Source organism: Scomber scombrus, chromosome 1, assembly GCF_963691925.1.
Source record: "Scomber scombrus chromosome 1, fScoSco1.1, whole genome shotgun sequence".
Taxonomy (NCBI): domain Eukaryota; kingdom Metazoa; phylum Chordata; class Actinopteri; order Scombriformes; family Scombridae; genus Scomber; species Scomber scombrus.
Genome location: NC_084970.1, coordinates 3,286,596 through 3,310,429, shown reverse-complemented (window position 1 = coordinate 3,310,429; position 23,834 = coordinate 3,286,596). Strand labels below are relative to the sequence as shown.

The 23,834-nt window shown below is 39.1% G+C and overlaps 1 protein-coding gene across 1 annotated transcript; it reads left to right on the top strand.

Annotated features, from left to right (window-relative positions):
• Positions 1 to 5,007: 5,007 nt before the first annotated feature.
• On the top strand, positions 5,008 to 8,498 carry fgf4 (fibroblast growth factor 4). The gene is made up of 3 exons (XM_062418012.1): positions 5,008 to 5,401; positions 7,038 to 7,141; positions 8,322 to 8,498. Exons 1-3 carry the CDS (start codon positions 5,008 to 5,010, stop codon positions 8,496 to 8,498), a joined length of 675 nt encoding a protein of 224 aa, XP_062273996.1.
• Positions 8,499 to 23,834: the final 15,336 nt, after the last annotated feature.

The window sequence follows — 23,834 nt, the reverse complement described above, 5'->3', positions numbered from 1 at the left end:
CCCTAGAGGCACATAGTTGTCTCTCATCTAGACACTTGTGGCCCGTTGCCATGTGTGAATGCGCATCTAATTAGACTGCTCACAAGTTTGGCAGAGCTGCTCAATGCCCTCTGCAGGCAGCTCACGGCCAAGTGAACACAGCAATACACAAATATTTCACAGATTTTACTAGTAACAAATGAACAGAGGATATAAAATGTTATTCTTCATGACTATTTTTCAAGCTACTTTAAAATGATTAGGCTATATCTTCAGCATCTCAATGAACAGATTGGGTTTTGAAATGCTCAGTTGAAGAAAATGACTACCTGGAATTGTTGACAGCGTTGCCATATTTACTCCCAATAAATTCATACTTAATTAGTGTTAATTAATAATTATATAATAAATAATACTACTGCCATGTTCCTGTTTTGCTTTAAAAAACGATAAGCCTAGATAAAACATTTACTGTATGTGACAAAAAAAAGTTCAATAGACGCAATGTTATTTGTCAATCTACCCATTTTCAATAGGGAATTACGTAATGTAGACAAATTCACCAGTACAAGTCACTTAGTGAATCCAGGCTGGCAGCAGTTCAGTGACAGCTGTCTAGCTGGCCTCCATCCATCTCTACTGTGCCAACAATATCAGAGGGAATAACCTCCTCCACTGTTTGGATATACAGAACACGACACTGGATGTACTCGTTCATTAACACGAGTAAAAAAGGTAGAACACCTTTTCATACATAACACACGTGTTGATATGAATCCAGGTTGAAATGTGAAGAGTATAGTTTAGCTTGTGGTATACTGGGTTTGTAGACAAGTCCTAACAGTTTGCAGTATAGCGTAATGAAATTTAAATGGACACACAATTTGGAGAAATCAGCTTACTTTATGTACACAATATGTTCAGTGTAGGAACAAATACTTCTATAAGGTTCATCAAGATTATATTATTCCATGGTTATAAAAGGTTGACACAAACAACAAAGAGACAAAAGGAGAGGGTGCTGTAGGGCCAATACAAGCACAGTTTTCTGTAATTATAATCAGTGACAATGTTTTTTGATTAAAAATCAAATCGAAAAGCATTGTCCTTGTCTGGTATGTAATAATTGTAAGAACATGCAGTCCATATGCTTGGACATGATGGATAAATTAGTGAGCAAATGAATACTTGTGTCGGATGTTGAGACATTTTAAGCTCTGAACTGCAGCTGTCACCCAGTGAAATCTAAAACCTCTTTCCCTCAGCATAATTCATTGCGTACATGCAACCTAACACGACAATGACTTCAGTACAACATAAACAAAAAATAAAGCCGTACATAACTTACAAATCTCAGTATGACTGGAGAGAAACATCTCAACCTAACCTACAACCCACAGCTAGGTGAAGGTTCAACAGCCCATCAGTTGTACCAGGGGTCTAGTGGTCAATCAGTTGTCCTAGAGCTGCAATGGTCCATCGGACTATAAATTGGTCCAGTAGGCCATCAGCTGTGTTGGAAGTAAAGTAGCCAATCAGTCCCAGCGTTCAACCAACCCATCAGTTGTTCAGGCAGTCCATTCATTGTCTTGAGGCCCAGCAGTTCATCAGATGTTCAGAAGCTCCAATGGCCCAGTGGTCCATCAGACCATTAGTTGTCTTGGAAGCTTAGCAGTCAACCAAATATTCTGATTGTTCAACAGTCCATCAGTTATTCAGAAGGTCAAGTAGTACATCAGTTGTCCTGGAGATCTAGTGGTCCTGTAGCCCATCAGTTGTGCTGGAAGTAAGGTAGCCAATCAGTTCCAGAGTTCAACCAACCGATCAGTTGTTAAACCAGTCCATCAGTTGTCTTGGAGGCCCAGCAGTTCATTAGTTATTCTGAAGGCATCAATAGCAGAAGATGCTGTTTGACACCGGACACTTCAAAAGCAGGAGCATGTGCAAAAAAGGTAATGTTTATATAAAATATTAATGAAACACAAAAACGAACCCTGAGAAATTTAACAAAAACAACCTAAGTTGAAGCAAAGAACCAACAAATAAAATCTGCAGCCTCACAGCAAGCTGCTATTTATTCTCTTCTACAAGAGCTCAACACACTGCAACTTAAGAAAACTTGCAAATTCACAAAACACAAGCAAATGAAGAAAGCATGTTCATGAATTTGACAAAACGTTTGCAGCATTTAGAAAAACACGCTGCAAATTCAGACAACACAACAGAACACAGACAACACAAGATATTACAGACAACACAACACATTACAGACAACGTAACTGTTTCCAGAGGCCAATTAAGAGTGGACATGCAATGCACATCTGGACATGCAATCATAATGTTAAAATAAACCAAAAACACTTACATTTAAGCTCATTTTCTCACACCACTGATGGATTGCTGACTTCAATAACGTCATGAGCCACAAACCCCAGCAACAACCAGACGTGTTCATGACTTTTTAGTGTTCTCTGGAAACACTCCTATTGTGGTATTTGCAGTGTGTTTTCAATCGCTGCACATGTGTCGTCAAATTGATGAGAGTGTTTTCTCAATTTGCATGTGTTTTGTCTATTTACATGTGTTTATTAAGTTAGAGTGCGTTGAGCTATCAGGGCCACTCTTTCCTACTCCATCTCACTGACCAGCGACTGGCCTTTTACCTTCTTGGCCTCACCTAACTGGAATCTAGTGTCTGCTCAGGTTACCACAGGATCAGTTAGACTGATACAAAGCTACCAAAGCACATAGAACATTAATGTAGAATTTATCTGTTACTGCTGACTGCCATATTTGTTACAGACACACATGCACAACCATGAGCACACCAAATTCTACAGAATGTCATTCATTATAGAATAGTTTTCTCTTTCCTACGTCAAGTACACCTGCACACCTGCTGTTACTGTCACTGATTAAGCAGATGATCTACCCTACCACCATAAAACTCACAAAAGAAACATCACAACAGGACTGAAGCCCTTCAACAAAATATAACGTAAAACACAAACCACCCAGATAAAAACCTGTATTCTATTATTTGTGTAATATGTCTGATACATTAACAGAAACACTGAACTGAAATGAGTGAGTCAACACAAGGCACTAGTCATGTTGGAAACCAGGTCCTTGTGAAAAGGAAGCGGAGCAACTCTTTTGTCATAGACCGGAGGTTCGGCACTCAATCAAATGTCCCAGAGACCCTGTCGTCCACTCCTGTAGTTCTAGTGGACTATTAGATCAAGCAGTCCATCAACTCATTAGTTTTCACACAGATCCAGCAGTAGCCCATCATTTGTCCTGGATATCCAGTTGTTCTGGAGCTCCAGATCCATTCAGGATCATAAAAGGACAACAGTCCATCAGCTTTTTCAGCAATCATTGAGAGTTATGCAATGGTCCTCATGTTTATCTTCGTCAGTCATCCTGGAGGTTTGATGAACCATTGGCAAATCTTCTGCTTCAGGTATCATGAAGGTCCTTTATTCCATCACACTGGGTCTTGGAGGTCAGATGGTCTGTCAGCCATCTCTGAGGCTTGGTAGTCATCAACCCGGGGCCTCAGCACCACAGGATGGTCTCTAAGACCTGGCTGCATTCAAGGAGCCATTTTGAGGCACACAAAGAAACAATGTTGTTGTACATTGAGGATCAGCCGAATGTGAACGTGAGAAAACATGTCATGCGTGGTCAATGAGGAGCAGGACCGAGCCACCCCAGAGATCAAAGACCTCTGTTTCTCGTCTGACAGAGAGGGAAGACCTTCAATGCTCCAACATACAGATAAATAATGGGACAATCAGCAGAGAGGGTAAATGTTAGTGATCAACATATAATTAGCTAGACAATAGCAGTGATGACATAGTGAAATAAAAGGAGGGCACGCTATTTAGTTTGGTTTATTTCAACGGACATCAAAAGCAATGCATCAGTGAATCTGAATAACTGTCAAGCATGACACATCAAAGACATGCTGCCATGACACCAGCTGTTTATCATAATTCAAATACCAAAAATGTATTATTTCAGAGAAGCATTCATGTTTTGCTTACACAGAGAAACTAATCATTTAGATTAGTCTAATGATCTTCAGCAAATTAAAATGTGAGTTGTTTACACTGGTTTTACATCCCTGACTTTTAAAGACAGCACAGACCAACTGAAACAGACTATAAAGACAAATAAAGAAAAAAATATGAATTGAAACTAACTTTAACATCTTCTCCATTTAGGAGAAAATGTGTCATGGATTCCAAGTACAGTAAGACATCCTAGGAAACACAGGTACACTCTTCACCCAGCATTTCCTGTAAACAATAACCAAAATATATTTCCACATGTCATACAAGGTTTATTTATTTTATTAGGCTATAAATACAGATACTGTGATACATGATCTATTGCCACACATGACAGTTCACAAACCTGACAAGTGTTTCAGTTTGTACGTCACAAGTCAGTGAGTAAAGTCTTGGCCAACAATGACAGCATACTTATCATGCTGCATACTCTCTATTTAGTCTTACCATTGTTTTCTATAAGGGCCCGGGACATGATTTCCCTTCTACCAGTCTTAAGTTAGCGCTTTTTTTCATTTGGTTGAATTGGACCTGTGTTTTTTCCTGTTATTGTTCATTTATAGAACTGTCTCCTGTCTCGACACTACGGTCTGTTAACTTGACCGTTTCCTATTTTACATCCTCCCATACATAAATTATGATATTCTGCTGCTGATAATGAAAGCCTCACACAAAGAACCTTTTTTTATTATAATAAAGTCTTTATTCATTTATTTTCTACAAACTGCTGACTTTGCTCTCAGATAAGACAGCTATTATTTGATTTCAGTAACGCCCCGGCCCACTTTGGTGCGCCAGAATGAGAGAAAAAGTAGTTTGTAGATTTCTTCTAAGTGTGGAGCTGTGATGTAATGTGTCCGCAGGTATAAATATAGAGGCATGGCTGCACAGCGTCCATGCAGATCAATGTCGCTCCGAGGCTGAAGCCAGTGCGCCTGACGGTCTGGGAATGAGCGCAACTTCCACACGCTCCTCTCTACCGCGCTGCTGCTTCTTCTTATTCTCGCTTCATTGGAAAGGCAAACGCCGGGAGGCTGCTTTCAGAGCCAGACCCGGGATGGGCTCTCTGGCGGCCCTGCGGACCGTCCTGATCCTGGGCCTGGTGACTGGACTGGCAGGATGCGCCCCCGGCCTGAACCGGACGGCGGATCGCTGGGAGGCCCTCTACTCCCGGTCCCTGGCGCGGATCCCGGGGGAAAAGCGAGAGGAGGTCAGCCGGGACGGGGACTACCTCCTGGGCATTAAAAGACTGCGGCGCCTCTATTGCAACGTTGGAATCGGCTTTCATATTCAGGTGTTACCGGACGGTAAAATAACGGGAGTGCACAACGAAAATCGTTACAGTAAGTTATCAATTAGTCTGTTTAAGAATTAGATATAAGCATGTGATTATTTATTCACTTTCTTTTGTTAGTGGGTCAGTTATATCTTAAAACACCATTAATAGCATAAGACAAGTTGAATTTAAAACTACATAATTCTTCTTTTAATGAGTTTTGGAGAATCTCCAAGAATTCGATGACTTAAAACAATCTGCATGTTCGGCATGTTGTCAGTCAGTGAGTAAACAGGATGCACTTTCTAATCAAAATGTTTCACCACCTGCTGACACCTGATCCAAACCTCCACTTTTCACACTCGTGATCTGTGATGCTGCTGCTCCTGCTATCAGCCTCTGATCGGCTCACAGATATCGATCCGTGTTTCAGTGCCAACATCTGGAGTCCTCCCGTAGTGCCGCTGAGCATAGCCTATAGGTGCGGGTGCTTTCCGTCATGCGTGTAACCAGAGCTCGCTGTGATCCAGGCCAGCGGCCAGCCATGCAGCACCTAAAGTTAGGACGCAGCGCACAGATCCATCTGTTAAGACAGATTAACAACCCCCCCCCCCCCCCCCCCCCCCCCCCCCCCCCCCCCACATACAAAGTCACACACGCCTCGCATTTGCAGACATGAGGAATAACAAACATTTATTTACCTAACATGTCATGTGTAATCCCTGCCGTCCACTGTTTGTGAATTGTGGTCGTATTAAAGTGACAAAAAGGCGAGCTGTGGAATTGACAGGCTGCCTTTGAGGAACTTAAAGCTTGTTGTTTTGTGCTGCCTCGGTGACTATTTTGAGACAAGACATAAAAATTCAAGGAGATACATTACACAAAATCTCTGTGAGGAATTCAAGGCACTGTAAAGCATTTTAAAATGATAGCAGGAACAAAGGACACACACACAGGCTGCTGTAAGCCAGCAGCTTGTCAAGGCCAAGTGAGAAGCTGCATCAGCAGGAGACTGTAAACCTTCATCTGTCTCTGCTGTTGATGTCGTCAGACTGCCAAACTGATACATTGATGACTGATTGATATGTAAGATATTGTATTGTATTGTCTTCAGGTGTTAAGCAACCAAACATCAGAGGAAGTACAGTACATCTTTTTGCAGCTTCGGAATCACACAAATTACTACATTTCTTCACACAAAAAAGTAGATTCTAGAAATTCTGTGATTTGTTGAGTTAAGATCGCATGATTAAGCCCAAGGTTTAATCAAGAGCTCCCAAACTGTCACGGTAAAATTCACTGTGGTTGAGTCAACAATGTGTTTGACAAAAAGGCATCATTTGTTTAATCTATGAATTTTTAATGAGATCAGGCTTTTCATAGTGCCACACCTTGACAAACCAAATAAGAGCAGGTGAGCCTTCAACTATAACTTCATTATAGTATCAAATACTTGACATGTATAAACCTTTGAAATGTTCAGATATGTAAGAGTCCATCAGACTGAATTCCTCAGCTTTCTGGATAGGCTCCACCCAGCTCATCTTCTGAGAATCCTGCACTACAGTTGTGTCAGTGCGTCTGTGTGGATCAGGAAGTAAGGTTTCCCCATCAGATCAACATGTTTCATTGTGTGTGTGTGTGTGTGTGTGTGTGTGTGTGTGTGTGTGTGTGTGTGTGTGTGGTTTGTTTCCTCCATGAAGGTCTTCTGCAGATATCCCCGGTGGAGAGGGGAGTGGTGACTCTGCTGGGCGTTCGCAGCAGTCTCTTTGTGGCCATGAACCGGCGAGGAAAGCTGTATGGATCTGTGAGTGTCTGAATAATGACACACACACACACACACACACACATGCACACACTGTTTTAACAAAGACAAACGTATAGTTTTAGCTATTACATGTGTTCATTTTCTTTTTGTTAAAACCATGATTTCAAGCTCTGATGCGGAAAAAAGTGTCAGGATGAGACTTACTGAGAATTTTGACCAGACACCAAAAAAAAAAAGTCTGTAAATGGCATTATTGATAAATGGTCTTTTAAAGCCTTTTTCACACTGTCATGAATCCACTTCTGTTGGTGGAATATGAGTCATGTAAGTGTTTATTTGTTTATGATAATAATAAGTCTGAAACTACTGAGACCAGCATTACATACTATTCACCATGTGTTGGCTCTTGTGCTTCTTCCAGGTTACTAAAACTCATAAATTCCTATAAATAAAAATAAAAAATACATATGATATGACCTCACTGTACTCTTATTTTGAAAAAACAAGGGATAGATCTTTTTTTTTCAAAATAAGGGGACAGTGTTGTTGTTTTGTTTTGTTTTTTTGTTTTTTTTTGCAATTTACACATTAAGGAAGTTAAGCATTACTGACCTCACTGTACCCTTTTTTCAAAATAAGTGTACAGTGTTGTTTTTTTTGTGATTTACACATTACTAGAGTTACACATTATTGACCTCATTGTACCCTTGTTTTTCAAAATAATGGCTAGAACTTTATTTTTTCAAAATAAGGGTACAGTGATTTTTCCATGATGTCTTTACGAGCTAACACCTTTCTTCAAATGGTTCAAATTGTTTTAGTAAATCACAACATTAAAACTAGCTAGTAGTTACTAATCTAACTTATGAGGGACTTTACCCAAAAAATGAATTTGGGAATAACTGGTGAAACCACCCACGGAGAGAAAATGGCAACAAAAACAATCGGAGCATGGTGTCCTGGGTCCTGCCTCACTCACATCATTCATCATTTCACAATCTCATTTTTTTTTGTAAAAATCTTAGTCAAATAGCTATGGTACAATAGCCCTGCACTCACAAATAAAGCAATTGTATGATAGTAATCACAACGAACAATACAGACTTGAAATTCCCCCCTGAAAAAATGTCCCGGCATCTTTGTTTTGTCTCTCGCCGTTGAACAATCGGCATTTTCAAATAATCCTTATATCTCCCCCTCTTTTTTCTCTCTCTCTCAGTTACACTACAGCCACGAGTGCAAGTTCAAAGAGAAGCTCCTCGCCAACAACTACAACGCTTACGAGTCAGTGGCCTACCCAAGGATGTTCATCGGCTTGAGTAAGAACGGCAAAACAAAAAGAGGAAACCGAGTGTCACCCGCCATGACAGTGACACATTTCTTGCCAAGAATCTAGTAGCCTCATAAATAGACTTCACCTCAATATGGAGACGGAGGGGTGTTGGGGGGGGGCGGCGGGGGCGTCAGAGCCTCAAAACTATGATGCACTTTCACTCCAAGCTTTATGCAAGTGTATCGTATTTGATTTTTTTTCTTTTTTTGCTATGTATATATTCATTTTTTTATTTATGTTTAACTGCAGTTTTGTATTTTTCTAGGGCGGGCTGTCTTTTCACTGGGGGCGGGGGGTTGAGGGGGGGGGATCAGAGATGCTAAAAACATTATTTATGTTTTCATTTTCTAATTTATCAGACATATGCTGCTACTGAATGAACTCCTGTCTTCGGATGTTGGTTTATTTTTGCACTGATGAGAAAAAATTCGCAACAGTGCACAGGAGATATTTTCTATTTTTTTATATTAATTTTAACAAAACAGGACCTTTTTGAGTCTTATCCTTAAAAAAAAAAACACAAACCCCCCCCCCCAAAAAAACATGTCTTCGTTGTCAGAAGTGGCACTGATTGCCCAATGCTCCGGCTCTTTTGTGTGGCACTGGAGCCTAATTGAAACAGTATCATCTTACTGCCGGAGAGAGAGAGAGAGAGAGAGAGAGAGAGAGAGAGAGAGAGAGAGAGAGAGTAGTGGGGAGGAGAGGAGGGGTTGGGAAGGGAGTCGAAGAACCCCCACAACCTCCACTGGTCTGTTTATAGCTCTGCCGGGGGGGTGTGGGTGGGGGTGTGGGGGGGTGAACTCTGAACTTTTCTGCCGTCAATCTCAGTCAGATCTATAAGACTGCCGATAGAGAGAGGCATCCTCTTTGACATTATATAAGTGGGGAATTTGGGAGTTTAAAGGCAAGGTCAAAGAGCTGAAATGTAACGGAGAAATCGTAGCCTTGACTGTGGAATGGAACTATTCTTTATGTCAAGTTATTTCTGATTGTCCGGTAGCTGTTGCAACTTGAAGAAAGAAATAAGTCTGGCCAGAGATCGTTAAGCAGGCTGGGGGCAGTTTGTGCCATCTGACAGATATTTGTCAAATTGCCAGTGTTGTGCCAAAATTTGTTTCCCTTAGAAAATGCTGTTCAGCCAGTGATTTATTACTTCACTTAAAGCAAGCCTGTGTAGCGTGTTACAGAGGAGATAATATAGTCTTACTGATACAAGTGGAGCAGTAAAACACACCCTAACTCACTTCTATACACTTTACTGCTGTCATTTCCACTTGTAGCCATAGCTAGTTGCTGTTTCACAAGTTAGCTTTCATATTCTCATGTTGAAATCACTTCAAATGTTTAAATAAATAGTGTTTGGGCTTATTCACTTTCTTGTCAAGAGTTAAATGAGGATATAAATGCCACATTTATGATTGTACAGTCAATTTAAAGCTACAGACAGCATCCCATTAGCTTAGCACAAAGACAGGAAATAAGCTAACCGCAACAGCTAGCCTGACTCTGCCTACCAGCATTTCTAAAGCTCACCAATTAGCACATTATATTTCATTTGTTTAATCGGTACAAAAAAAGTATAAAGACAATGTATTGCGGTTTTCCAGGGTTTCTTGACCGAGCGCAGGGACTTTATAGTGTTTTGCCACAACGTTGCCAGGAAGTAACAGCATTTAAAACGACAACACGTGTATTTTTTCACATTTTTACACAGATTAAACAAGATATAGCCTGTCAGTGAGCTTTAGAGATATTTCAAACTGTGGACAGAGCCATTTTCCCCCTGTTATCAGTCTTTGTGCTGAGCTAAGCTAACTGGCTGCTAATTGTAGCTTAATATTCATCATACAGACATGAGATTAGTATCAAGCTTCTCTTGGGAAAAAGGTCAATAAGAATATTTCTTTTAATGACCTTAGCATAGTCTTCCTTTGGGTTCTAAACATATTTTTTCACGCTAACCATCAGTCATTTCCTGGCGCTGTGATAAACAACAACACACTCAGGATAAAATAAGCTCACATACACATTTTCGTTGAGTACACAAACTTTGGCACAATTGTGGTACAAACACTTTCCAATTCCTTGTTGACTTTATAACACCCAATATTTAAGCTTTATGTAAACTTCCTAGCACATTAGCTGCCTCATGCATTAGGTGCATTTACTGTACATGTTTCTCAGACTCCTTCCTCCTTGTGTTTGCCCCTCAGAGTCTCTCTGTCTCTCAGTGAGTCCCTGCAGTCTACTGCAGCCCAGCTCTGGTGGCCATGTTGTCCTAGTTGCGCCTTGTCACGTTCCGGCTATCTTTACCCTGTGATTTACTTTTAGAAAGGATAATCATGGTAGAAATATTTACGGACAGCTGTTGGACTGTACTATATGCTCGGGCCAGTAACCCTATATTTTTCTTTATATATTTTGTAAATATAACCTCTAAGTAACTGAAGGTGCTGGTATTCCTTGCGGGGGGAGCACAGTTTAAAACCAACAGAGCTGGTGTGGAAGTTGCTCTCTGAAGGCATGAGGGTTGTTTTATTGGCTCGCTTTGGTGCAATCGATAAATAAATTCACCAATCACCAACAACACAGGTCAAAAAAAAAAAAAAAAAAACAAGACTGGTGGGAGATAATTGACCACATCTTACCCATTTTCTGTTTTTTCTTTACTATGTTCTTCTTTTTTCTTTCTTATTCCGTCTTTTTGTCCAAGAGGTCTGAAAAAGTTTAAATCTCAGTCTCAACATTCCACATATGATGGCACGTATTGTAACCAGCCCCGACTCTTTCACTGCTGCTGTGATTGTACTGTTTTCTCTGTGGAGCGAGAGTGCCTTCAGTAGAAGTGATGATGTATTAGCTCTGAGACCGGCTACACTGAATGCACACGCTTGGTATTAAGTTGCAAATAGCTCAAGCAAATATCATGCAAACTGTCACTCTCTGTTTTGGCTTTAGGCTGTGATTCCTGCAACACAGTGTGGATGTCCAGGCTGATCCAGACTGTGCAGGATCAGGACTGTGATATGCATTCAAACACAACAAAATAAGTGTAAGAACCACTGTCTGGTAGTCCTATAACACCTCTTGTTACATTGCAGTTGTTTATTTCTCTTTTTTATCACCTCAGCTGGTCAGCAGTGATACATGCAGGTATACTGGTGTGTCTGGTGCTCACAGCTGTGCTCAGTGTTCTCCGGTATCACTGCTTTGCATGGCGGGCATCATGTTTACAGTAGAATACCTTTCTGCCCCCCCGTCACTGACCCAGGACCAGCCCTCTGCTCCAGCTGCTCATTTGATTATTCAGCTATAATCCAAGCAAGCAAGACCAGTGTAATTCTCAAGTCAGCAGTCTGTGAGTGGTGCACAGTACGCCGAGAAAGGGCTCTGTACGCCAATCATAGACTGAGACTTTAACGATGCACTCCTTGATTTTGTTATATTGCCTAACAGCGCCCCAAATCTCCAAATTGTCAGTTAAAAACAAAACACACTTTTCACTTACCTCCATGGTATCTGTCTGTGCAGATAGTTTTGTTTGCATTGGCTCAAGTTTTGAGATATCTGCCTCAGATTTCTGCTTGGAACAAATCTCTTAATCCACTGTTTTAACCAGAACTACTTTCTAACAAAGAAATAGTCCCTGCGAATGCTACAGATGACAGTATGTTCTATAATATAACAACAACACTGTCTCAGGGAGAACATGCTGCTGTCTTTTTTGGCTGGATGGCAGCAGGCACTGACTGACTGAGTGATGAATTTTTAAAAATTGGTCGCCCGAAGGCCTCGTCATCATCAGTCTTCTCAGCTGAGTGTCGCCTAGTGTTGCCGAGGCCAACGTTTCGAACACAGTCCAGTCACATGCCAGGTTCTGACCCGGTCTCGTTTAATTCTGGGAGCCCAACAAAATTCCATTAGCCTTTGTTGTATTGGGGTAGGAGACAGATCTCAAACCTGATACATTTAGGGGTAAGTTTTTGGAATTCATATTAAAACATCAATAGTGAGCTAGCTGAAAATGTGAGAGTTTGGTATTGGGTGTGCATCTTTAAATATACTTCATTCAGGACAAAATAAAGTCAGCCTATCCTTATAGGAGTCATGATACTGTAGATTTCATTGTTCAAGCAGGTTTTCACACATGTATGAACAGGAAACAGATGATATGTTTCTAACTGCTCTGCTGCCTGGACGTCTGTGTTCAGGGAAAGGATTTTCTATTGCGAAGTGATGATATGATTCTGTACTATCTATGATTCTGAGTCCTGTGGTCTTATGACAATTTTGTATTAACTACTTTTATCGGCTGTCCTGTAGTTTTATACAGGGCCTAATAAAATGATACATTGTATGTGCTGTGCACATGGCATAAGTCTAACTTAAGGGAAGCTGACAATAAAATAATGATCCCCATAAAGTAACGTGTGTCTTTATCTGTATTTCTGTGATTAGAGTGTCTTTTATTATATGTATTATATCTTATACGTATTCTATTATATATGTGAAACCACCAAGTGCACTCATGGTGTAAAGAACATTGTAGAATTAGAATTATTTTAATATAACATGACATATTTTAACATGACATATCATAACCTTTTAAACACAGAGTTTTATAAGAAATATAAATGAATTAGCACAGTTAAGGAAAATAAAATCAATTCAAATACATTTTACTGAAAAAGAAGATTCAATAATTGACAACATATACAGTACATACACAGCATATAGATAAGAAACACTGTTACAGTATGACCAAATTAAAGGAGAACAGCTGTTTTTTTATGCATTTTAACAAAAGTGGTACAAATGTGCCAGTGTGTATTGTACATTATTGTTCAGGCACGTAACACATGTGAGCGTTCACAAAGTGTCACTCTCAACACTTCTAAAGACCCTGTGTGAGTGGAGCTACTCTACCATGTACATCCACACTGATGCAGAGAATCACACACACACACACACGCACACCCACCCACCTAACCTAACCTAAACCCTTTTCTGGAGACTTACCCTAACCATCACTCCTACTTGCCTCACCTTAACCTTAACCACTGCCCCAAAAATCAGCCTTTTCCTAATTGGAGACACAACTTTTGTCCACAATTGCACAAGTTGTCCCTTATTAACTGGTCTGAAATTTGTCCTAAATCTTTAATCTGGGCCTAAATCTCTCTGTCTCAGCCAAGGCAAAGTAGAGTCTTTATGTTATTATAATGACAAAAAGTCCAGTTATTTAACATTTGTCACTTGGGTCTGTTTTCTTTCTTGTAAAAACATAAGAATAAAATGTTTTACTTGTTAAAACCTCATTAATACCTCATTTTCATCCATTCTCTATAGCTGCCTGCCATTCTGATGGTGTATTGACTGCAGCGCCGCCTTGCCCCGAGCAGGACAGGTGTTCACATAGCTGCTCAACATATGTATTTCTGTCCTTCCATTCAGCTGCAGCCTGGGCTAAAACAGGCCATGTCACAGCCTGAAAGAATGACAGAATGACAGCTTTCTGCTGGCTGAAACCAAGGCCAGCCCGGTTAAAAGTCTGTAAACTAGGACTAAAGATAGAGCCCAGCCTCCTGCATCCGCTGTCCAGCTATTGTCTGCCAGATACACACACACACCACGCGCTGTACTCAAACACACACCTGTGAGATGAAACGTCTGAGCCTCTCAAGCTAAACAAGACGTGAAGACAGACAGAGTTAACAACAATGTGTGTGCCAACAGAGAGAAGTGATTTAACAGCCATTTACTGGTGTCTGAGTAGACACACAGATAGGTGAGGAGAACGTAGGTCAAACACAACCCTCCTCCCTACACACACACATACACAGACACTCGCTATGTTTTTTTGATGTTTTATTAGATGAAGGAGAAACAGGGTAGATGTGTGTGTCAGTGACATTGAGGAGATCTGAATTTATTTATGGCCTTTGTTTGAATTCATGTTACCAGGCAACACCTATGTGGGTGTAGACTTAATGTTAATTTGCAAAAAAAAGTATCATTGTTTTTTTAAACTTTTTTTGCGCCCTCTAGACATCTTGGCCAACTGACGACATCATTAATCCATCAATTAGTAAAGCAAACAAGGTCAAGCTGGTGTTGAAATAGCTAGCTGCTCTCTGGATGGTGCAGAGGCAAATCAGGTGATTACTGGGAGCATTCAAATGTCCCGACCAGCTGCAGCCAGCACCCAGTCTGCCTGACAGGACACCTGCTGCTGCACAGCTGTCAATCACACACGCGCACACACACACACACACACACACACACACACACACATGATCTTTCATCACAGGCGTAATTATGTGACACCTTGCACTCCACTCATGACAGAATTCACACATCAAGACATGCAGGTTAAGTTGCTATGGTGACCAGTCCTTAAGTCCAACCCTGGTCCTGGCCTGGTTCATTTCAGGCATATTTCAGTTTTTAATAGGCAAATTAGCCAAGTGCTGCTGGAGATAGAGACATATATTTAAGTGTTTTATAGTAATATAGTAATATATTCCATAAATTAAATAATTATTCTTAATGAGGAGACCGGCCAACTTGTCAGTGTACAATAAGTGTCTCTTAAAATGAATTTACAACAATCACATGTAATAAAACAAAACAGAACCTGAGACAGAAAAAATATATAGTTTGATCATTTAAAAAACAATTGCATGAAACATTTTATAAACATATTTCTAAGCCTAGGGTGCAGAGCACAAAAATACAGTTTTACTGTTCTGATACAGTCCTGAGCTCTGTATGGACTCTGAAGATGATCCATCTAGATGATCTGGTCTGATAGGTGTTTGAAACAGGAAGTTTACTATGGATGATTTTAAAAATAAAAAGGTGCACATGAATCTTTCTCTGTAAAAAAAAAACCCAAAACAACCACAACATAAATCCAGGAGGAACCCAGTGTAATGTCGTCTTTTTTTAAAGTTTATTTCCATTTATTTATTTTTTATATACTTTTTATTGAGTTTTAAACAAATAGAACAACACACAATGACCCCACCCCAGACAGCTGGACAGCACACCAAACAAAGGAAAGAGAGGAAAAATAAATAAATAAAACTTATATATATTGACAACACTTGATTAAGATTAAATAACAATGATAAAGAAAAAATTAAGGAATGAATTAAAAAAAATACATCAGACAAATAAGCTGACTAATCAAATGAGGTTACACAAAACATTGGCTCCAGTCCACTCTATGAATGACAGTTTGAAGCAACCAGTCAACAGTTATCATATCATGTGTGTCCCATGGGTTATGAGAGGGGTCTTCCACTCAGACAGGACCCTTCCCCTTATACAGTAAGTTCGTTTTTTAAATCTGTTGGTAGACAATCGAGGAAAGGTAACTATACATTCATGAAAAACTCATCTATTCCCCTTAAAACAGCCTGTTCATGGGGGGAGGGTGTTAAAAATCTCCCTGTACCACAGGGTGACACTTAGCAGGGAAATGTTGATCCATTTGTGTGTAATGTCCTCTTAGAATTGGTTTTAATTGCAACACATTTACTGTTTTGTGTATAAGAGCCCAAATAAACCACAACTCCAGTGAGACGTCACAATGACATTTGTTGTAACATTAATTTGTAAAATCCAGCCATGCTCTGTATATGCATATCTGTTTTTAACAGGCTGTAAACAAACACCATTTCCCAGAAGCCCAAGACCTTTTTGGGTCAAAGGTCACCAGCTAAATAGAAGAGGCAAGTTCTGTGGCAGTGACTAATCCATACATGTCTGTGTTAATGCAGGGCGTGATGGGCCAGATGATGCAGACGTTTCTTGGTAAGCATCTTTGGAAAGATAACATTAGACAGTGTGGGTGGATATTATGGATATGGAAAAATTCAACTATTACAATATTGTATTACTCACTGCTGTGCTGGTAAAACTTGCTGCTGTAGTAGGAGGGCATTTATCTTAGAAAATGGAAAACAAACCAGAGGAACTCATTCAACTTTTTCCACAAAGACAGATGAATGTCACAGAAGAGAGCAAAGTGCAGTGAGACAGAAAGTGACGCCAGGCCTTTGGCTCTCTATGAATAAATATAACCATGATTTCAGTAGTGACTTCATGCAAGCAGCATGACACGATGACACAAGTCACACAAGTAACCCAATCAATTGCTAAATATTCAAGGACACTGTTCTCTCACATGATTCAGAAATATCATCAGATTCAATTTGATTAAAACTGTGAAAAACAATGAATTATTTTTCTTTGTATTACAAAAACCCTTCCATCTTATTTTGAGATGAGATAAATGCTGTTTGTCTCATACATAATGAATCTTATTTCATACACTAACTGTCAATATTAATTCATAGTATTGAATTCGTAGTATTGGCATTAATATGAGTTTAAATTCCAAGTGAAAACAATCAGAAGTTAATCAGACTTAACTGAACACTTGTGATCTTTGAGCCTCAAAGAAAACCACTCTTGCGTCTCTGTGGGAAGATGGCAGTTATCGTCCGCCCGTCTGAGATGCTCCAGATGTTGAGCTGTAAACTGAAGGTACTTCTAAAGAGCCCCCTCCATCCTCCCACTTCCCACACCCATTTCTCACTGTGATTTCCTGTGTACTGGCTTGTGGTGTATATGTGTGACTTTAGGAAATGATGTGGACTCTTGTCTTGTACTCACAGGGGCTCACGGTCACGGCTTATTAGCGAGGCTCTAAAGCTGTGACTGACTGAGTGTCCCGTAGACCCTATCGCTCTATCAAAGGCTGAACACTGAAACAATATTGGAGAACAAGCAATTCTGCTTCAGCCTGAACAAAAGTATGTGTATGTTTCCATCTAAAGGATGCACAAGTTTATCTAACAGAAGAAAATGTGAATTAGAAAAAAAATAACTCCTTAAAGTTTCTACAAACCATATGATGCATAAAGGTGAAGAGCCACTCAAACTAATGACCTGTGGAGACAGAGCTGGGCTTTAAACCCCAATACTTTTGGTACTGACTATATGTCCATTGCACTGAGTTTCAAAAATGACTGCAAGTTGACACTGAATATCTATTTAAGTTCATAATCTTGCTTTTTGTTCTTTTTATCAGATAGTTCCTGGATTAAACCAACATTTGGCTTATTTTAGACTGAATTTTATTTAGGCTATGCTCTTGTACTACTGCTTGTGTTTAGATCAGAAGTGTCAAACATAAGGCCCACAGGCCAGAACCGGCCTGCCAAGGGGTCCAATCTGGCCCACTGGATAACTTTGCAAAGTATGAAAATTGCAGAAAACTAATCCCATTTATTCTGCTCCTTCAGAGGTTTTTTCCCCCACTAGACCAGAATACAGTTCTCTGAAAAAACAATACATACATATTGTGGTTATATTTAAACCATACATTGAACATTGTACAAAATGTTGTCAATCAGCAGCTTCTGTGCAAAATAATCTATAAAAGACTGTGACATGAAATTGCAATCATTTTTCTTAAGACATCTCAGGCTGTTCTTCTGTTTTGTAAATATCTGCTTAGACAGGTTTTATAGAAAAACATATTTCTCAATGTCCAGTATAGAAAAAATGTATTTGGTATCAGTATCCAAACTCGTAGGAAACTATATCATATTAGCATTAGCAGTAGTAATGAAATATTTAAATAAGTCCCAACCCCCTAGATACGTAAGTGTGTACGAAGAACCTGTATGGGGCTCCAAGACATGCTGTAGATTGCTGATATGGTTAATACATCAGTGGCGGATAATTGAGGCAAAAATATCTCTTGAATACGATACTGAATCAACAAGCTCAACTCCAAAATCTGGCTGCTGAATTGTAACATGATATTTGATTGCTAACGTCCTTCCTTAGGATGCAAAATGGAAACAGTGTTGCAACTAAGCACAGGTGTGTTTGAGAACAGTAATGAAGAACAACAATGTAGCTAGCAGAGATTTTCTAAATGTAGCATTTAAGTTATAAATTACCACTGACTAACGTTTTGACATTAGCATTTCATATAGCAACACAACTAGCATTTCTTTCTGTTTGTCAAGCAAGAGCTATTAGTAGCGTTAGCTTGAAGTAGGTAAAAATGTTACCTATTAAACTACTTCTCTTCCTCTTTATGAAAGTATTTGACCTAAATATGCTAATGTTAAGCCACAGGCGAGCTTAGTATGGTGATTACTTACAGGAAACAAGTTATTAGAATCAAATATAAATAGGTGTAAATTGCTAAAAGGTATAGCTTGGCTTAGCAGGTGTAGCTAGCTAACATTCAGAATTCATTCAAACAGCAATGGCAAAACAAGTGTGTAAAAAATCTCCAAAACGTGTCAGATAACTACAGCTGTAATCCACCCATCATAGATTTTCCACAAAATATGACCAAATTTGTCCCGCTACATATTTCATTGCAATTTGGTGAAAACTAGGGCTTGTGGCTAGCATAGTCAGCTGTTGACATCTCTTTGTCGTAACCATATTTGCTTTTATTGTTTATTTGCGGCAGATATCATTTCAACAATTGCTCATCAAAGTTTCTACCGATACACAATAATAAAATATTGATGAATTTAATTATTAAATGAATTATTTTGATTAATCCTATTTGACATTTGGAAAGCCTGTGGTACTGCATTTTCTTTGAAGGGTCACCACTGACCTCTATTGCGAAAAAGTAGTTACTGCCCAATTGGAAATTACTTTGAGTGTCAGTTAAATGTAGTTTAGTTTTTTTGTTTATTTTGTTTAATAGAAATAGTTATTGCTATGAAATATGACATATATATTTATCATATGAAATCCTTTTCTCATTATATTAAATTGAGAATATTTCATTTAATTTTTAATTAGTTCAGTCACATACATATTGTAAAAGTCTAAATTAAAAAAAAAAAAAGACTAATTTGGAAGTCCAAGGTAAGACATTCAGACTATAAAGCACATCTGTATGCCTTCCAATGATGTGATGGAAAACAGTGTAGGTGTAAACTCACAGACAATAGATTGGTTGCTTGCACTTTCGCAACATCCGCCAACACAAAAGCCCAGTTTTGTAGCCTGACATCATCTTGCTATGTCTTACACTGTTTCCTCAGCCGACAAACAGCTCAGGCCCGCGCTGACTCAAACAGCATCATCATATCATACAAGGCAGCCACGCTTCTCAAATGTCAGCAGGTCAGACCCCGCTGTCGCAGTCTGGTCTGCGAGGCTCATTTCATCAGCTGGACTGGAGAGCCTGTAACCAAGTAAACAAATGTTCACAAACAGCTACGGAACATTTCAGAAAGTCAACCCTGTCTCCTAGAAATGACAGGGGTTGCGGAAAGTACACGATGCTGTCTGATGAGGAGCATGTATTTGAAAAGTAGTCATTTTTTACAGTTTTATATAAGATAAAGGATTTCAATTGACCCTTTGAAATTGAAAGAATTCTTTAAAAATGCATTGTAACCAAGGTTAAAACAGAAAAAAAAACATTCACATTCTGGTGTTTGACCAGACCAGTAATGTTTTCTGGAAAGGTTGTGTCACTTACAGTATGCTGTGCGTGATCATTTTGAAGTGTTTGTACCGTGTATAAATAGATTTATAGATTTTTGCCTCGCTAAAGAGGCCCAAGGATGGCAACTGTCACTCTGTCGGTTGATCTATCAGTCCGCCCATCACTTTGGTGCACTGCTTCCTAACCTTTTATCATATGTCTGAGCTGTGAGCAGCTGTTCCTCTCTCAGATTGTTTCAACCTGACAGTCTTAATAATCTTCATCTCATGAGCAGGGGTCGATTTTCAGATATGGCGCTCAAATCCGTAGAAACTTATTTTCCATTTATATTAAAATTACATCATATTTTTGTTATCGTAACATACAGTATATTTCGAACAGTGTGATTTCGTTTTATATTTTTTAGATAGAGGTCATCAATAAGTCCTTTTGGTCTGATTTCTCTCATGACACGTTTGATTTTAACCTTTGCAAATAAACAAAACTCAAATTAACACTTAAGACCAACATCCAATTCTGACATATCTCTATACACTGTACAGAGACCTTTCATGCTCCACTTAAATATCAGCTTTTCTCTAGTTTATCCCTCAGGATAAACAGGTTGAACTCCACTGCTGGAAAGAATCTATTTGTCCTCTCCAACACTTCCACACTGTGGGCTGTAATGAACATTGCAGCCTCTTGTGGCTGCTGGCAGGACTTTTTCCCCCCTTTTGTCCAGGGTCTATCACTTTCTTTATTTTACGCAATGTCAAACTCTCATAACTAATATGTCATCAGTTTTTATCCTGTTATATTTTGTGTCACCCACACTACATACCAAATTCCAAGGCCCTGCACAAGCACACAGGTGTTTTGACTGTTTAGATCTCTGCTGAGGTTGAAGTTCATCCAATGAATTTGTTACACCCAATGCCGACATTTTTAAAGTTCAAGCTTTCTAGAACGAGCATGGATAATGTTAATAGGAAGTGTAGTGTAAAATGTTGGTGATAATTACTAACAATGAACAATGTTGTATCTGCTCAAAGGGTATTTGATTGTGGACTATTATTTGCTAAAGATGATCAAATTTGAAGGCATTATGTTAAATGAAGAGGTGTATGTGATTCTGCATTTACTGTGTGAATAAGTACCTTATAATCAAATAAGCATAAAAACCACAACATATGTGATTATATATACCACACTTTTATATTATTATTATTATTACTATAGAAAAACAATGCAGTAGGAAAAGTAATTGGGTAATATTGAACTTGAATAAATCTGTGATAAACATTGCTCACACAGCTAACAACAGCTAACAGCAGCTGTGGGGAATAGTGGGGAAAAAAACAGAACTCGAGGCCAAGCTTACAGACTCCTAGAGACCGAAACACCTGCAAGCATAGAAATGAATGGGGAGAATGGAGCAGCCACAAAAAGTGGCCGGGGGCACCTTTAGGACAGGTGCCAAGAAAGTGAGATCATGTTGGGTTGGAAGAAGCGGATTGGTTGAAACTCACTCCACAGTGGGAGGGGGGTTGAACATTTTTGCAGGGGTCAGCAATATAGACAGAATAAAAGAGACCCCAGTTTTTAGTTCTTTGTGTCATTTATACATAGATTCTGTCTGTGTATGTTGGCTCCGGGTTTTGCTGTCGACAATAAAACTCTAACTGCATTCAGCTGGACGACTCCTGGTGACTTTTTGATTCAATCTTTTTGGAACTTCAACATTTTTCGAACGACGAAATACTTAGAAATAGTTAGAGACTACAGAAGGTAGACATTAAACTGGAATTCCATAGCTATCACACATCAGTGTATGTTTCCAGGTATTATGGATTAGTATTTTTTCTTTGCTGTATTAGTACTTTCACTTAATTAAACGCTCGTAATACTTTTTCCACCACTGATGGCTGTGAAAGTGCAAGTGGAAAGTAAACGAGATAAATAAGTAATATGAATGTTATAGAATCTAAGCCAAGTGTTCATTTATAAGGGAAAAAAGAAGAGCCTGATGCTTCATGCATCATTTTCAGAGGACCCTCTTGTCCTGACGTAGAGGGAATATGTCAAATTTGACTTTTCATGCACATCCAGCCTCTTGGCCCTAAGCAGATGTGTCATTGTTTCACTCAGCAGTCATGGACTGTCCAATTCACTCATTATATCAAACTACATTTAGTATTTTTAACACAATTAAGTAGTAAATGTTCACTATTTTTCTTTTATTCATTCTACTTCCCTTTTTTCTCACTTCCTTTTTTGTCCGTTCCTTCTCTCTAATTGGCTGTTTGGTTCATCCTATGTGTCCCTTATAATTCCTGATTATTTAAATAAACCTTTAAGAGTGAAGTGAAGTTTCAGGGCCTTCCTTTCCATGCATCCTGACCCAATGTCCATGATGATAATCAACCTTTTTTTGAATCTCCTACTTTACAAGTACTGTCAACCTTTCTACTTATGAATCAGGTGCAGGCGCAGGCTCACCAATGACAGCTGAAGAAGACATAGACAGCTCATTAAAACTTAAAGATTATTCAAGCAGTGATGATAAAGGATATAGAGCCTTTTGCTCCTTATAATGTGTCCATGGCTGTGTATAGGATATCTTGGTCTGTGTCTGTAGCTTCATGGAATTTTACTTCTGATCATCACTGTGGGTCAGCTCTGTTGTGTGTCATCATATCAGTAAAGGTGACTCGACTTTCTGAGTTCACAGTTGCTTCAAATCTCTCTGTTTACCTTGTGCGCTTGAAGGGATATATTCATATTCTACGCTGCCATCCAGTGACAGAAAGTGTGCAGGTGTTAAAAAGTAATAAGACTTCACAGGCATCAAGCTGCTCAAAAACTACACTTGTCAAACTGCCACAACACACAAAGACAGTAACGCCATCTTCCCCTCAGAGACGATCAATTTACAAACCCCAAAAACTTACCCAAAGATAAGGTTTTGAAATCAGGGCCTGCGCTCGCATTTTTTTTCTTGAATGGCGATGTTTGTTTTTCTGTTACACTTTAACTTGTATGTAAATGCAACACAGAGCATCGGAAGCACAGGCCAGAATGCGATAAGAGCGGAAAGAAGTCTGTCGTTTTTAGTGTGGAGTGACCCAGTCTCACAGCTCAGCTTGGATTCATTCCAATCCCTAGACTTTACCCTGTCCACAAATAATAAAAAAAAGTGCAATTTGACAGCATACATTTGGTAGAACTTTATGTACAACATGATCATCAACACAATGCAGTCTATATGCTTGAGTAAAGGTTTGCTTAATCTAGAACTAGGACTGAGACTATTCTTAATTTACAACAACAAAAACAATATTCTTACTACTACTTTTACTGCTACTACTATTACTGCCTCTACTTATACTACTGCTACAACAGCTATTACTACTGTTATACTAATAGGCCAACTTTCATTATTACTACTGCTGCTTCTACTACTACTATGTATACTGATTTTCAATAAATGTTACCCCAACAGGATATTTTACTACCACTACTATGGTGGTCGAAGAAGTAATCAGATCTTTACCGAAGTAAAAGTATCAATACCACAGTGTGAAAACACTCCATTACAAGTCTATTACATTAGCACATTTAGCTAAATGTACCTTAATTATCAAGAATAAAAGCACTCAATGCAGAACTAATGTAAAGCATATATTACACTCATTATTATTGATGCATTAATGCAGCTGTTTGACTGTTGTCGTTGGTCGAGGTGTAGCTCATTTTAGTTAAACCTTACATACAGTTCATACTCTGAGTCGTAATTAGTCTTTACACCAATTCACATTCATACATCCCCAAAGAGTTAATAATAAATGTTTGATTAACCCTTAATGAAGCTGTGAGAGCAAACAAAGTGTGTTCTATTTATTTATGGA